Genomic DNA, 12,788 nt, shown 5'->3' on the forward strand with positions numbered 1-12,788 from the left:
GCATACAGAAAACGAATTATACAAAATCTAAATTCTTGATAAAAGAAATCCTCCTCCCATTAGTAAAAGTGCAGAAATCATACAGTGAAAGGCCGACAGACACAGACAGGCACACGCACCTGTCGTCACTTCACCTTACCAATTCCTGTCGCATATTGATCATTCATACTCACCCACAGTACTTTTCATCAATAATCAACTGAGAGTTTCCATCAATTTTCTCTTCCGTGAATAATTTTCAAGTTAGACAAATAAGAACAAACTTCTAATTGCAACAAAAGCATTTATCCTCGAGTTCACCTGCATCAACATCCTCTTATAGGGCATTACATTGTTCCCACATGATCCATACTGCTTAAAATCTAGATATCTGATATAAGAGACAAATATGGTTCTTCACCTTAATCTGACAGTAGCATCAGATACAGCGATCTTTCGGCTCTGTTTTAGTTACCAATTTGTACCCTCCAAACACCAAAAAGAAAATTGAAGTTTGTTTACACAAAACTTTCCTTGTTGACATGGTCAGAAAATGGAGCCATCTCCCAGCTTTGTTCGTGCTGTTCTCCAATGGTTTCTGCGTTCAGTTGAACTGTTCCATTCATCCATAACATTCACATGTGTGGATGATAATACGATGGACGAGTAGCTATTGCGAATGTCTTTTCGTGTTTTCATTTCGACATCATGAATAAAAATCAGGGGAGAAAAGAAATGGACTAGAGGATCGGGATATGCATGTGTCTTCTAGGAGACATGGATGTCTGAACTATTCCTTTGTCTGTTTCCTTGTTCAGTCAGTTTTCTCCAAACCATCTGCCAGCAGTGACACAAAACGACACCTCCAATAATGTAAAGAAGAGGTACTCCAATGGCACAACCCCCGGGTGCAAGATTTATCAGCGTCTGAGACAGAAAGAGCAAGGAAGTATACATAAATAGTTATAAGATGATCCATTAACATTATAGGATGCAACGTTCCATGCTAAACAGAGAACTGCAAGAACTTAAAACAGGTTATGACCAACACCAGAATCTCTGCCCCATGGTCTGTTGGACCATCTATCATCAAAGCAATTCGTGAAAACTCATTTTTTAAGAGTTCAATGTGTTTTAACTTATTTTCGTGTGTATATTCTCTGGTTAAAGTTTTTAGGCTGGTATAACATCAGCTATTTGGAAAACAATAGTGGACTATTAATAGAATTACTAGTTCACACATCTTAATTTAAGAGATGACTTAGAACCCTATTGATAGAATTTGCCTTTTTGGGTGTTATTCCATAGCTGCTGTTGTAGAGACTAAATCCATTATGCATCACATTTCTGCAACACTACAACCAAAAGTTTCTCCAATGAACAAACTTAAAAGGCTTGCCACCTTATGCAAGAACAATGGCTAGCATTTGGCTTAAATACCACACATCTAATTCTGTTCTGAAGGGTTGTCAAAAGTAACATTGGCAAATGCTAGAATTACCACATTGATTTTGTATGGTTTCATACTAGAGTAACACAAGTCAGATAAACCAAGACAGTTGAGTCTCTTGACAAAGTAATGTATTACTTTGAAAGAGAAAGGAGAAATTATAGGTAAATGCTCTACATGATTTTTGCTATTGTTGAACAATCTTAAGAAAGAGAAAGGAGAAAGAAAAGGAGGTTTTGGGGATATCTCTTAATAGCAATTTGGTTATGTTTCAGACTTAATAATTCTTGGGCTCTTTATCACAGAACACAGAAAAATATGGCACCAATGAGGTCCCATTCGAACTTTCTTGACATCTCATAGTTCCTCGTCCTCCACTATAGACAAAAATTCAGCCCAACAACCACATCTGAAATGACTCGTCAACAAAACAACAAATTATGCCTAATTAATACATTTCTAAATGAAAGCCTAATTGACTAAATTAGAAACAGTTACTCCAGCTAGCTGGGAAAAAATTGAGTTCACTAAAAATTTAGGAGAAAAAAAAACCAGCAGAAGAACATTGAAATTCCTTTGAGGTCAGATACTCACCATGACAGCAGCAAGTATATGAATAATAGGAATGATTATTTGGTCGAGTTTTCTCCCTTCAGCATATGCATTGAAAGCAATAACCATCGAAAAAGTATGAATGATCATGAATCCAAGTGAAATAATGGCTGCAACATAACAGAAATCAGTCAAATGCAGAATCCATAAAATAAAAAAACAAAAGGAAAGGCGAACTCGAAATGCATAATGAAGATGAAACATCTGTTGCCGCATTAAACATCAAAATGGTCCTCATCTCTTTTGAGATACTAATGTTTGCAGCTACCCGACAAACAAGCTCCAAAAATTTACTGCTAATATGTGATTATTAAATCCTAATACAAATGCATGACAATATCAGAAAAAGATTCATCTTTTGAGTCTTCGCTGAAAGTTTCAAGGTGGGCTGTAAGCCTGTCATGTGGGAGAGATTAGAAAATGATGAATCACAAAATGAACATGAATACTCCTTCCATGATCAGTATTTTATAATTTGTACATGAACTTAACCTGCAGCTAAAATTCATGTCAGATAAGTATTTAAGTACATGAACTTAACCTGCAGATAAGTATTTAAGTACTTGATAAATCAATGCCAGAAAATTTCCATTAAGTTAATGTCTCAACAGATAATGTGTTTAAATGAGAAATTATTGGAAATGTGAAGACAAAAAGACATGCCTGACCTGATACAAGGAAAAATGGCATATGTGAACACCTATCGACAAAAAAAGTTGCCGGGCCAAATGAAGGAGTCAAAAGACTAACACAGAAAAAGACAGCATGAGCCACACCATGGCCTAAACCACCAGCTGCATGACATTAGAAGTAACTTCAGTGAGTATGCTTATATTTGATATATGTTACTAGATGCACAAGGTGCTCTTGGGGATTGAACCCCTTGCCTTGCCGAAAAGGCATCAGATGCTCAACTGCCCATGTTATGGCACGGGATCAACTTCAACTAATATTTAACCAACACGAGATGCTAAAGGTATTCAAACAAAATGTCAACTTACCTAAGGCAATTTGCATCTTATCAGTCCAAGAAAGTCGAGATCTGAACTTTTCTTCAGCAAAAGCATCCAAAATGACTTCCAACTTCCTGGCTAAGTTCATTCATGTAAATTCTAGAGCCCAGGACTATAATATATAACAAAAACTTTTCATACAACATGTATAAAAGAATTCGGAGTGCAGCCTAAGTTGCAACTAGAACAGAAAATAGTACAATTATAAAAAGTATAACATACTTGTAAAGCTTCCAAAATATAAGCCGAGTGGCTTCTTGAAAACCGACAGACGTGATAATTAGAATGACATAAGGCCACCAAGATGCAGATTTCAAAGGAAGAAAGCCCCTCCATGCTCCTGATAGGACTATCAGGCTTATCAGCCAAAACAGCATGCTGCAATCAACAATTACCTTATAATAATTAGCATATTGTGTAGGAAATATCTGCCTCTACGATTTCTTAAGACATGCAGAACCAAAGGAATGGTTTTCTTAGATTTTCTTTTTTACTTCTAAAACTATTAGAGTATTCTTTTATCAATATTTTCTTTAGAGCAACATCTTTTACACCCAAAGCAATTTTTTCATTCAGGTAAGCATCAAACGAGAATAAATACATCTATCAACATTGATCAACCATACATTTTGTTATCAACACATCAGGTATATGAAAAAAATTGCATACATTGCCATAAACATGTAAATGGAACATGTATAAGAATCAAGTCACAAAACTAAAGCAGTTCAATTCTTTTATTTCTGGGGGAACCAGACATATTTAAAGCATTAAAAAAACAATTGATACAGAACTCATAACTTTGTTGCTTGCATTTTGACATCTATCTGTGACCACTGAAGCAATTTCTGAACACTATGGATCCTATCATCTAGTGCTACCAATGTATTGAATCTGAACCAATCTGATCCAAGATCTGACCCAACTTAGCTAGATACAGGTCAAAATTATAATCTTAGATCTTGATCAAAAGTATAATTTGATGAATAATTACAGAAATCTGATACGATGAATCAGTTCACAATTGGACTGGATATGGATATGGGTCAATCCAACCCAGCAACAATCTAGATCTAGTTCAATAAATTTGGGCATTATTTTTAACAAGAAATTGACAACTCAACTTTCTCTAAAGTGTCATGTTGCTTTCTGTACTCAACAGATGTAAAAGACAGAGAGAATCAAGAGTTTGCTAACACTGACTCAAAAGTGCATGACAGAGAAAAATATGCAAGCCTCCTTTTCCTGTTCGGTATTTTTTTTCAGAAAAGGATTCATTAAGAACCTGAACTTCTATGCAATTCACATTTTGCTTCATTCAACTGTTAAACAATCATTAGAATATATTTGAAAAAAATCTCGTTTTTTCAGAAATTTCATGGAAGAATTTATAAACCTAGAAAATAAAGGAGAAATAAAACAAACTATCATTGGACCTCCTGTTCCTGTCTTCCAACAAGAGAATATTGGAGATGCACCAAATCATATATAATTCGAGATTTTGTCTCGACTGATCTGATTCCTGACCTGATTCAATGATCTAATTTATACTCGCAATGAATACGGATGGGGGTCAATCCAATTCACATCTGGTCCATCAACAGCCCTGCGATCAAACCCAGTCTGAGCAACCACAACTCCTACAACACATCTTGACTACCATGGTTCCTCTTGCACCACTCAAATGATTACCCCAGCCATCCACCTTGTCCATCATTAACCACATCATCCACCACCTACCCTCTTTCCCAGCACCACATTATCCACAACCTGGCCATTGTTGCCTCACTTGCCGTCAGTTCTGGCTCTTCCACCACCTCCCTCCACCCATCCCAACCATGTTTGCCCTTGTCACCACCCAGTATGGACATGCTGTCCACCTTGTGGTCTATCATAAGCATATGACCACCATCCTAACTACCATCTAATCTCTCACTGCCATCTCTACCATTCCATCAATCACTTGGAAGCCCCAATGTTGACCAAACAACCAAATTGTTACATTTACACTAAAAGATGCAAAAAAAACAAATGACTACGTAGCATTTACAACCAAAAAGCTTATTATTAAATATGTATTTCTAAACGACAGAAGAATGAATTACGAGCAGTCGAATAGCCCCTCAAAATATGCTTTTATGTAAATACAAATGCTTGACCACGAAGCTCCTTATACAACAAATTCCAGACTAATAACCACGCTCAAATGTTTGAGCTGAGTCCTAGTGCTCAAAAACATATGAGAGAGAAAATTACAACTTGTTCTTCCAGCAAACCAAATATCCAAACCAAAGTTGCTACGTGAATAATACACATCTCTGCCCAATTCATCTCTTTCATATTCGCACGAAAAGGATAATCCTCCTTCCACTAGCGATCCAACTTTGTCAAATTTCCCATTCTTATCCAATTACAAGTAAATAAATTTAACAAAGATATTAGTTGAAATCCAAATGGTGGAGAAGACCGGAAATCAATTAGAAGATCCGTAAAGAGAAATGGAATGCATTCTTAGAACCCTAAACTATATGTACGTTTCTGCGATCGATTGACAAGGGGTGTGAAGAAATAGAAGACCTGGCGAGGAGGGTGAGGATGAGGAAGGGCTTCTTGGCGATGACGGAGACGAAGAGGGAGAGCGCGGGGCCGAGCGATATCAGCACGTACCCCAACCCCGCCGCCACCGTCATCGGATCCGACCTTTGCCGCCGCTCCCCACCACCGCTACCACCTGGCAGCCGTCCGCCTCCTCGATCCCGGCGTTATCAGCCTCCGCTTCCTCCTCTATCCCTTGCTCTGTCTCGCTCGCTCGATCGAATGCGCAAAGCCGAGAGAAGGGGGAAGACTTTTAGTTGAACGCGCGATCTTTTTATTATATCTATTTTGGGGATATATATATATATATATATATATATATATATATATATATATATATATATATATATATATATATATATATATATATATATATATATATATATATATATATATATATATATATATATATATATATATATATATACTACTACTACTACTATTATTGTTCCTCACCAAATACTATAAATTAACTATTATGTTAATTTTTAATCTATATTGATGATATAGCTAATATTTTTGATTAATTGAAACTCAACATTTATCACCAGCATGAATCCGAGTTCCCAATTTGAGTAATCTAAAAAAATTAGATATATTTTTTATATATTTATAAATTTCTTTAGTTTAAATAAACTAATGCTAATGGTGGTTAAAAATGATTAACTTGAATTTTGTGAAAGATCTTAACATTTGGAGAGACATGTAATATATTAAAATGTATATGCAACTTATTAATGTAAAATAAAATCATAAAAAAAGGAACAACAATTTTCATGTAGAATAATAATTGTCTGAAAAGTAGTATATTTTATTTTAGTTGACTTTGTTTCTTCTCTATTTTAACGTCCGGAAAGCAGTAATAATAATTGCATATTACTTATTTGTTGAAAGTTTGAACTAAATAAAAAAATTAGAAATCAGATTAGTTAAGTTTATGTTTCTGCCATCAAACCATAAGAAGATTTTATTGAAAGGTGTCAATTAAATTGATAGTTCTGAGTACAAATTCCATCTTAGGAATTTATTCTTTGAAAAAGAAATACTGATATACTAAAAAAATATTTAAATACTTTTGATTTAATTAAAAATATTAAAGATCGAAAGAAAGGTCAAGTAGTTGGCCTTACATATTGTCCTGATCAATGATCCAAGAACAATCTCTTTGGATATTATCACTGCAGATCAGCAGACAAAGGCAGAAGAATAGTCTCACTTTCCAGTAACGAGACAAATTGAGAAAGCAAAAGAGGAAGCTGCAATTCTTGCAAAAGAAGCATTTTATGAACATTAATGTAGTCACATTTAGAATATGACATCTTCATGTACAGATACTAACAGTATGTTTGTAAGCAAGATTGCTGCATTTTAACATGAGAACCAAATTAGTACATTGCCTACAGAAGAGTGAACAAGCTTCTACAACTGCAACTAGTATCAGAACGAAGAACCAGAAGAACCAAAATGTCCAGATGCTTAAATGGGAGGGTTGAGGTCTTCTATTTCTGTGATCTTTTAGCCTTTGAATTCGGGCTCGCCGATTCCTTGAAAGCAGACGGGCAGAGTTGGTTTATGCCACAGCTGCAGCACTGGGGCCTGAGGGGAGTGCACACTGTCTGTCCGAATCCAACCTGATCGAAGACACATTGGAGAATCCACAAATCAGTACGACTAGAGGTCAAAGAAAAGAGAGCCTTATTGTTACAGCCACATGCATTTCATAAACAAAACATAAGTTACAGAAAACTGCTACCTCAATAATTAACTGCACATAAATTGAAAGTTCCTCTTAGGTACAAAGTAATAAAAAAGAGGCCAAGATCTTAATGAAAAATGAATTATACTCGGCCATGGTTAGCTATCTTCAGTTACCACTTGAGCCACAGCTGGTAAACATGCATGGAAGCACTTTGCACATACCACAAATGCCAAAATGTATACTTGCAAGTCAGTGATCCTAGGTGGATACATGCATCCAGGCTGTTTGGGTTATCAGTACAGGACAGTATTTTTATAGACATATATGGCCATTCTCATATTTAGAGGAAACCCAATCGAAATATAATCTACTTGTTATAATATTTAGAGTAGTTACAATAAATCATTTACTAAATAAAATCTACTTGTTGCTACAGAAAACCTTCTCATATTTAGAGGAAAGCCAATCAAAATATATCGTGCCAGTTGAGGTAGAATGCCTCTAAAATAAAGGGAAAACAAAAAATTGAAAGTGATTATTTACAGTAGCCATATTTAGAAAGGAGCATCAATAAAGGTATTAATAAACCAGTGCTAAAAATGTTGTCAAAATCAGTAAATCTTAGATGACAAACCCAATAAGCAACAGTTAGACCATATTGGCAACATAACTCTCCCAACCCTGTTCGTCATACTTCAGGGTGATTAGGTTTCCTCTCTTAATTTGTGTAAGATCAAAATTATCAATGTGGTAGAAAGCTTGCCAGACAAGGTGGCAGCAAATATGAAATTAAAATTGTTGCAAAAATAGTTTAGTATGAGAAATCGATTTGATTAAAATTCATCAAATATTGGCCTTTTCAGCTCTATGCTTAGGCAAAGGAAAGATTGCCATTTTCAGAAAGCAACACGTAGATAGAAATTGTGATAATAAATTTCACAAAGGAAACTATAAGCGTTTAGCTAAGAAAGAACAGGCAGAAGATCATCTTAATCAGATTAAGCAAGCATGGCCTTTAGGGGGCACATTTTAATTTCATCCTTCTTCAGTACTGCAGTTTGCTACAGACTTCAGACTTTCAGCCCCTCGTTTGCTCTCCTTGTAGGTAATCAGGTAAATGTATCTTAACTTTGCCCTTGAATCAAAGTTTGAAGATTTCTTCTGATGTAGAACCTACTCTATTTCTCAATCTTTGAACGAGCAAGAGGGCTTTGAACTATGGGTATCTAAAAGCATCCAAATTGAATATCAATCCCAAAAAAACACACATAGAAATAACTAGCAACACCGTAGAACACATAAACAATACATGGTTCAGCATCCATCTTACATGTTGATAAAAATATATAGCAAAGTCATATAACTTCTGTTCATGTTACAATAGATAGAGTAACACATTAAATAGAAAGAATTTATGAACTATATTCATCATACCAGTAGGGGATTGATTGGATCCCATAAATCCTTTGGTAGCCATGTCTCCAAAGATACTCTTGTTTCTTCTGGAGTCGAGGTTTTCTAGTGAACAACAATGTAGGTATATGTCTTAGCTTTCTAGATTAATTCTGAAAAGGGACGAGATTACATATTATTTCAAATGCAGTAAAATTACCTGTCTTGTGCCAGGACGTGAAACCCATCCTAGTCGGTTACAAATTCGATGGACATGAGTATCAACACATATCCCTTGAACATTATTCCATCCGACATTCATAACCTATTTATTCAAAGCAAAAATAAGAGAATATAAAGCAATAGTCTCGACTTTGAAAGTAAGAATGAACTGTACCAAGTGGGCCATTTTAGGGCCTACTCCAGGAAGTGCAAGCAATTCATTTAAAGAATTTGGGATATCTCCTTGATACTTTTCAAGACAAATTTCAGCAACTTTTTTCAGGTAATGGGCTTTCCGTGAATAAAATCCAACCTAAATGAAAAGACAGAATATCACTCCATTACTTTCTCTCAAGTAAGAATAAGATAAATCAGCAAGCAGGATGAGAATAAAAATGATGTAAGAATGTCACTCCATGTCTTTTAAAAAATACTAGTAAGTTTCTCATAACGAATAAAAATGATGTAAGAATGTCATTGATGAAAGAGAACTGTTTCTAGCCATGACCAAGTAACTTAGACGAAAAAAGGAAAAGAAGATCTCAAATGGACATTCATAATGTTTATCTAATAGCAGCTGATCGGAGTTGAACAAGAGAAATGGCCTGAACAGAAACTTAGTCAGAATATGTTAAAGATATACTGGATAAATCACGCCTGCAATAGTAGCTTCATCACTTTTGACAATAGCATCTGCATCCAGTAAACCCTTATCCGAAAGACGCTTTATGGCACCTGAACTCCTAGTTCAATTACCAAGTAAAACAGACATCATATTCTGTGAAAATGCATCAAATTGAAGAACATAAGTATGTTCCTGGATTTTCTAAGTTAACTCCAATAGTGGATCCAGATGAAGAAGAGATGACAAGAACTTACCATTTGTGACTGCATCTTTAGTTTGGCTCGACAGAAGGGAAGACACCAAAACTGCAAATCTTCGTTCCTGATTACAGGTCAAAAGAGCTTAAGTTGTCCAACATAATCGAACCTATTTGATGACTTTAAATGAGTATATGACCACAGAAAAACAATAGACAATAAGACGAAATCTTATCTTTATTTTGGATACACGGCATTTAATCCAGATGTAAGTACAAGAAATTTATAAAAAAAATCTTAACACCAAATTATATGGGTTGGGTACACGAATCCTTTTGACCCATTTATTTAAGACCGGTTAATGTTCTTATTTGATTTTTCCTACAGCATCTTTTAAACCTATGCAAAGACTACAAAAAAAAAGAAACTCGGAAGAATATCAAGGATAAAAAAGGAACAAAAAAGGATGGTAACAGAGAAGGGACACCACTGCATTTTTGTTAAAATTCACTAAAAAATGGGAGGTATGACATATTTCCCTTCATCTTTTAAGCATTTAAATCTTCATTATAGTTTCTAATAAAGTTTTCTTAAATCTTTCTTTGTCTCTCCTTAGACCACTAATACCAATTGTGTTTCATCTAACTATAGCATCTACATATATCCCTAGTACATATCCATATCATCTTAAATAATTCTAACTCAGTTTATTCTCTATCAAGGCTATACTAGTTCACAAATGAAAATATTTTTTTTTTTATCTTTTCTAGTATCTCCACACATCCACCTTAATATTCTTATATCAATAACACAAACTTTTTATATAATTATTTCCTAACCATCCAGCATCTCAATTCCATAAAACATACCCAGAAAGTACACAAAACTCCAAACGTCCCTCTCCATTTTGGCCATATAGTCTATATTCTATGTTCAATATCTCCGTTAATCTCTTCATCTAGTCAAATAATGGACTCAAGGTATATAAAAGTTTTACTTATTACATCTTATATTCAGTCTTAGTCATGCTTAATTTAAAACACTTAGTTCACAAGGCCTATATCTATAACTCAAGATTACAACCACTATAGGTGGATGCATCCATCATAGTTTTTCTCATAGAGACCTCACTAAAAGCATGGATGAGATGCAAGTGATGATAAAGGCAAGCTTTTCATTCAGAAAAGCTCCATGACAAAATCATTTTTTTGATAACACAAGACATTCACATTTCTACTTAAAATGTTAAAACTGAATAAGACTACAAAAAGAGAATTAAAGATAAGAGAGAGGTAGCAAGAAAGGGTGCAAGAGGGAGAAGGGGAGAGAAGCAAAGATATAACACAGCAGAGGTGCAAAATTTAGTGATGAATAATGTAAAATAGATTGACTAAAAATATTTTTTACCATGCAGGGTAAATAAAGACCAGCTGATACAATAAGTTCCATTTTTCAAATTAAAAAGAGTGAAGAGTTTTACCAGTAAACTCTAAGACAAGTTTAGATACCTTAGGTGGTAAAGAAAGCCCTGCCTTTTCACATCCCATAGTGTCTACAGGAGCATCCTCAGCCAACCTCATCTTCCTAATCCCATCAAAGACAGCTTCCCAATTTGCTGGCAGGTTAGCTGCAGTAATATTAAAATTTAATTTTCACCACATCATAGAATTATGATAAAATCGAATTAAAACCCCCCATTCTCCTGACTTTGCTAACATCTTATTCTGATCGAATATATAATTAGAAAAAGAAACACTAATTCTTCTTATCAGTACTAATAGGAAAAACATGATGCTTCTTCACATTTTGTACCCTACTTCTTATGCCTTTGTCTAGTACCTTTAGATTTTATGGACAGGTGAGTACTCTTCGTCTTATGAGTGGGGAAAGATGCACTAATATTTATACCATCTGCGGGAAACATCAAATTGAAACATGATTAGTAGATAAATGTGGTAGCATCAATTTAGGTATAGGTACAATAAGAGCAACGTGAATGCAAGCATATGACCAATTCATCAAAGAAATAATGTGTCATGCTTCTAACACTAAAAAAATTTTTTTAAAGAAACTTTGAACTGTCCTCTGCTCTTTTCTTTTCCTTTTTTTTTTCTCATACAAGAACACCAACAGCATTTATCACTTATATCGAATGGCCAAGCTACCAATTGTTAAAATGACATATGCTACACGGAAAGGAACTATATAAATAAAATTTAGATAACAGAGTTGCTCTTACTAGAAGTTGCAGATAGATTGATCTTATGATACGCAAAATCTTCAATGTCAATCGGGCCACTAACCTGCAAGTAAAGTTGGTCCACTAAGATTAGTCAAGTGCTGGAGACGTGGAAAAAGAAGCAAATTAGAGGCAAATTCTGGATTGGGAAAAAAAAAACAGATGAAACTTTGGAGAAGCTAAGTAGGAAAATTAGTGACTATGAAGCTGATACCTAAAGAGAGAACTAATGCTCTTCTTATTACAAGAATACAAAGCTAACGAAAACAACCTGATAAAATTGCGTCCAGATATGTTAGAAAAAAATAAGACAAAACTTCGTTTGAAGACAAACACTTACTTTTTTGTCAGCAGATTCTTCTTTTGCAGTCTCCCCATCGACTTCAATGATTCTTTTCGCCCTCTTCTTCCTCCCGTAAAAACGTTTCTCTCCATCAGACACATCACAACCTGGAGAAAGAACATGAAACTTCTGTCATCGTTCTCGCCTTCAACAAATAAACGATTTGATTTAACAAAAGTCCAGTATTTCTGAGACACGCATTAGTAGAAAAATGTCACCTTTTTCCGGCTCTAAATGCTGGAAATCGAGGTTTGGATCGCACTCCGAGCTGGGGCTTTCGGCCTCCGACGAGAGGGATCGGGAGGAGCGCCGGGTAACGGACATCCTTAGGGTTTTGGCGTGGGAAGAGAGCGGAAGCAAGGAGATCCTTGCAGAGAGGGCTTGGGCGACGAGCGAAGGAGGCATTTGGGAATTTGTGGGAC

At 35.3% G+C, this 12,788-nt stretch overlaps 2 protein-coding genes across 3 annotated transcripts; both read right to left on the bottom strand.

Moving 5' to 3' along the window:
• Nucleotides 1-192: 192 nt before the first annotated feature.
• Nucleotides 193-5,918, bottom strand: LOC135592370 (gamma-secretase subunit APH1-like). The gene is made up of 6 exons (XM_065081784.1): nucleotides 5,632-5,918; nucleotides 3,277-3,432; nucleotides 3,043-3,128; nucleotides 2,710-2,835; nucleotides 2,024-2,151; nucleotides 193-906 (listed from the first exon to the last, which is right to left on the bottom strand). Exons 1-6 carry the CDS (start codon nucleotides 5,742-5,744, stop codon nucleotides 748-750), a joined length of 768 nt encoding a protein of 255 aa, XP_064937856.1. The 5' UTR covers nucleotides 5,745-5,918; the 3' UTR covers nucleotides 193-747.
• Nucleotides 5,919-6,884: 966 nt separating this feature from the next.
• On the bottom strand, nucleotides 6,885-12,788 carry LOC103996754 (endonuclease III homolog 1, chloroplastic). 2 transcript variants are annotated; one of them, XM_009417742.3, is made up of 11 exons: nucleotides 12,585-12,788; nucleotides 12,364-12,473; nucleotides 12,024-12,087; nucleotides 11,624-11,695; nucleotides 11,293-11,411; nucleotides 9,842-9,908; nucleotides 9,606-9,697; nucleotides 9,138-9,275; nucleotides 8,961-9,065; nucleotides 8,783-8,866; nucleotides 6,885-7,280 (listed from the first exon to the last, which is right to left on the bottom strand). In XM_009417742.3, exons 1-11 carry the CDS (start codon nucleotides 12,769-12,771, stop codon nucleotides 7,149-7,151), a joined length of 1,170 nt encoding a protein of 389 aa, XP_009416017.2. In that variant the 5' UTR covers nucleotides 12,772-12,788; the 3' UTR covers nucleotides 6,885-7,148. The 2 variants fall into 2 exon arrangements, with proteins under 2 accessions (XP_009416017.2, XP_018673517.2); XM_018817972.2 differs by lacking the exon at nucleotides 11,624-11,695 and having other exon boundaries at nucleotides 6,912-7,280.

The sequence above is a fragment of the Musa acuminata genome, chromosome BXJ1-9 (genome assembly GCF_036884655.1).
Source record: "Musa acuminata AAA Group cultivar baxijiao chromosome BXJ1-9, Cavendish_Baxijiao_AAA, whole genome shotgun sequence".
Taxonomy (NCBI): domain Eukaryota; kingdom Viridiplantae; phylum Streptophyta; class Magnoliopsida; order Zingiberales; family Musaceae; genus Musa; species Musa acuminata.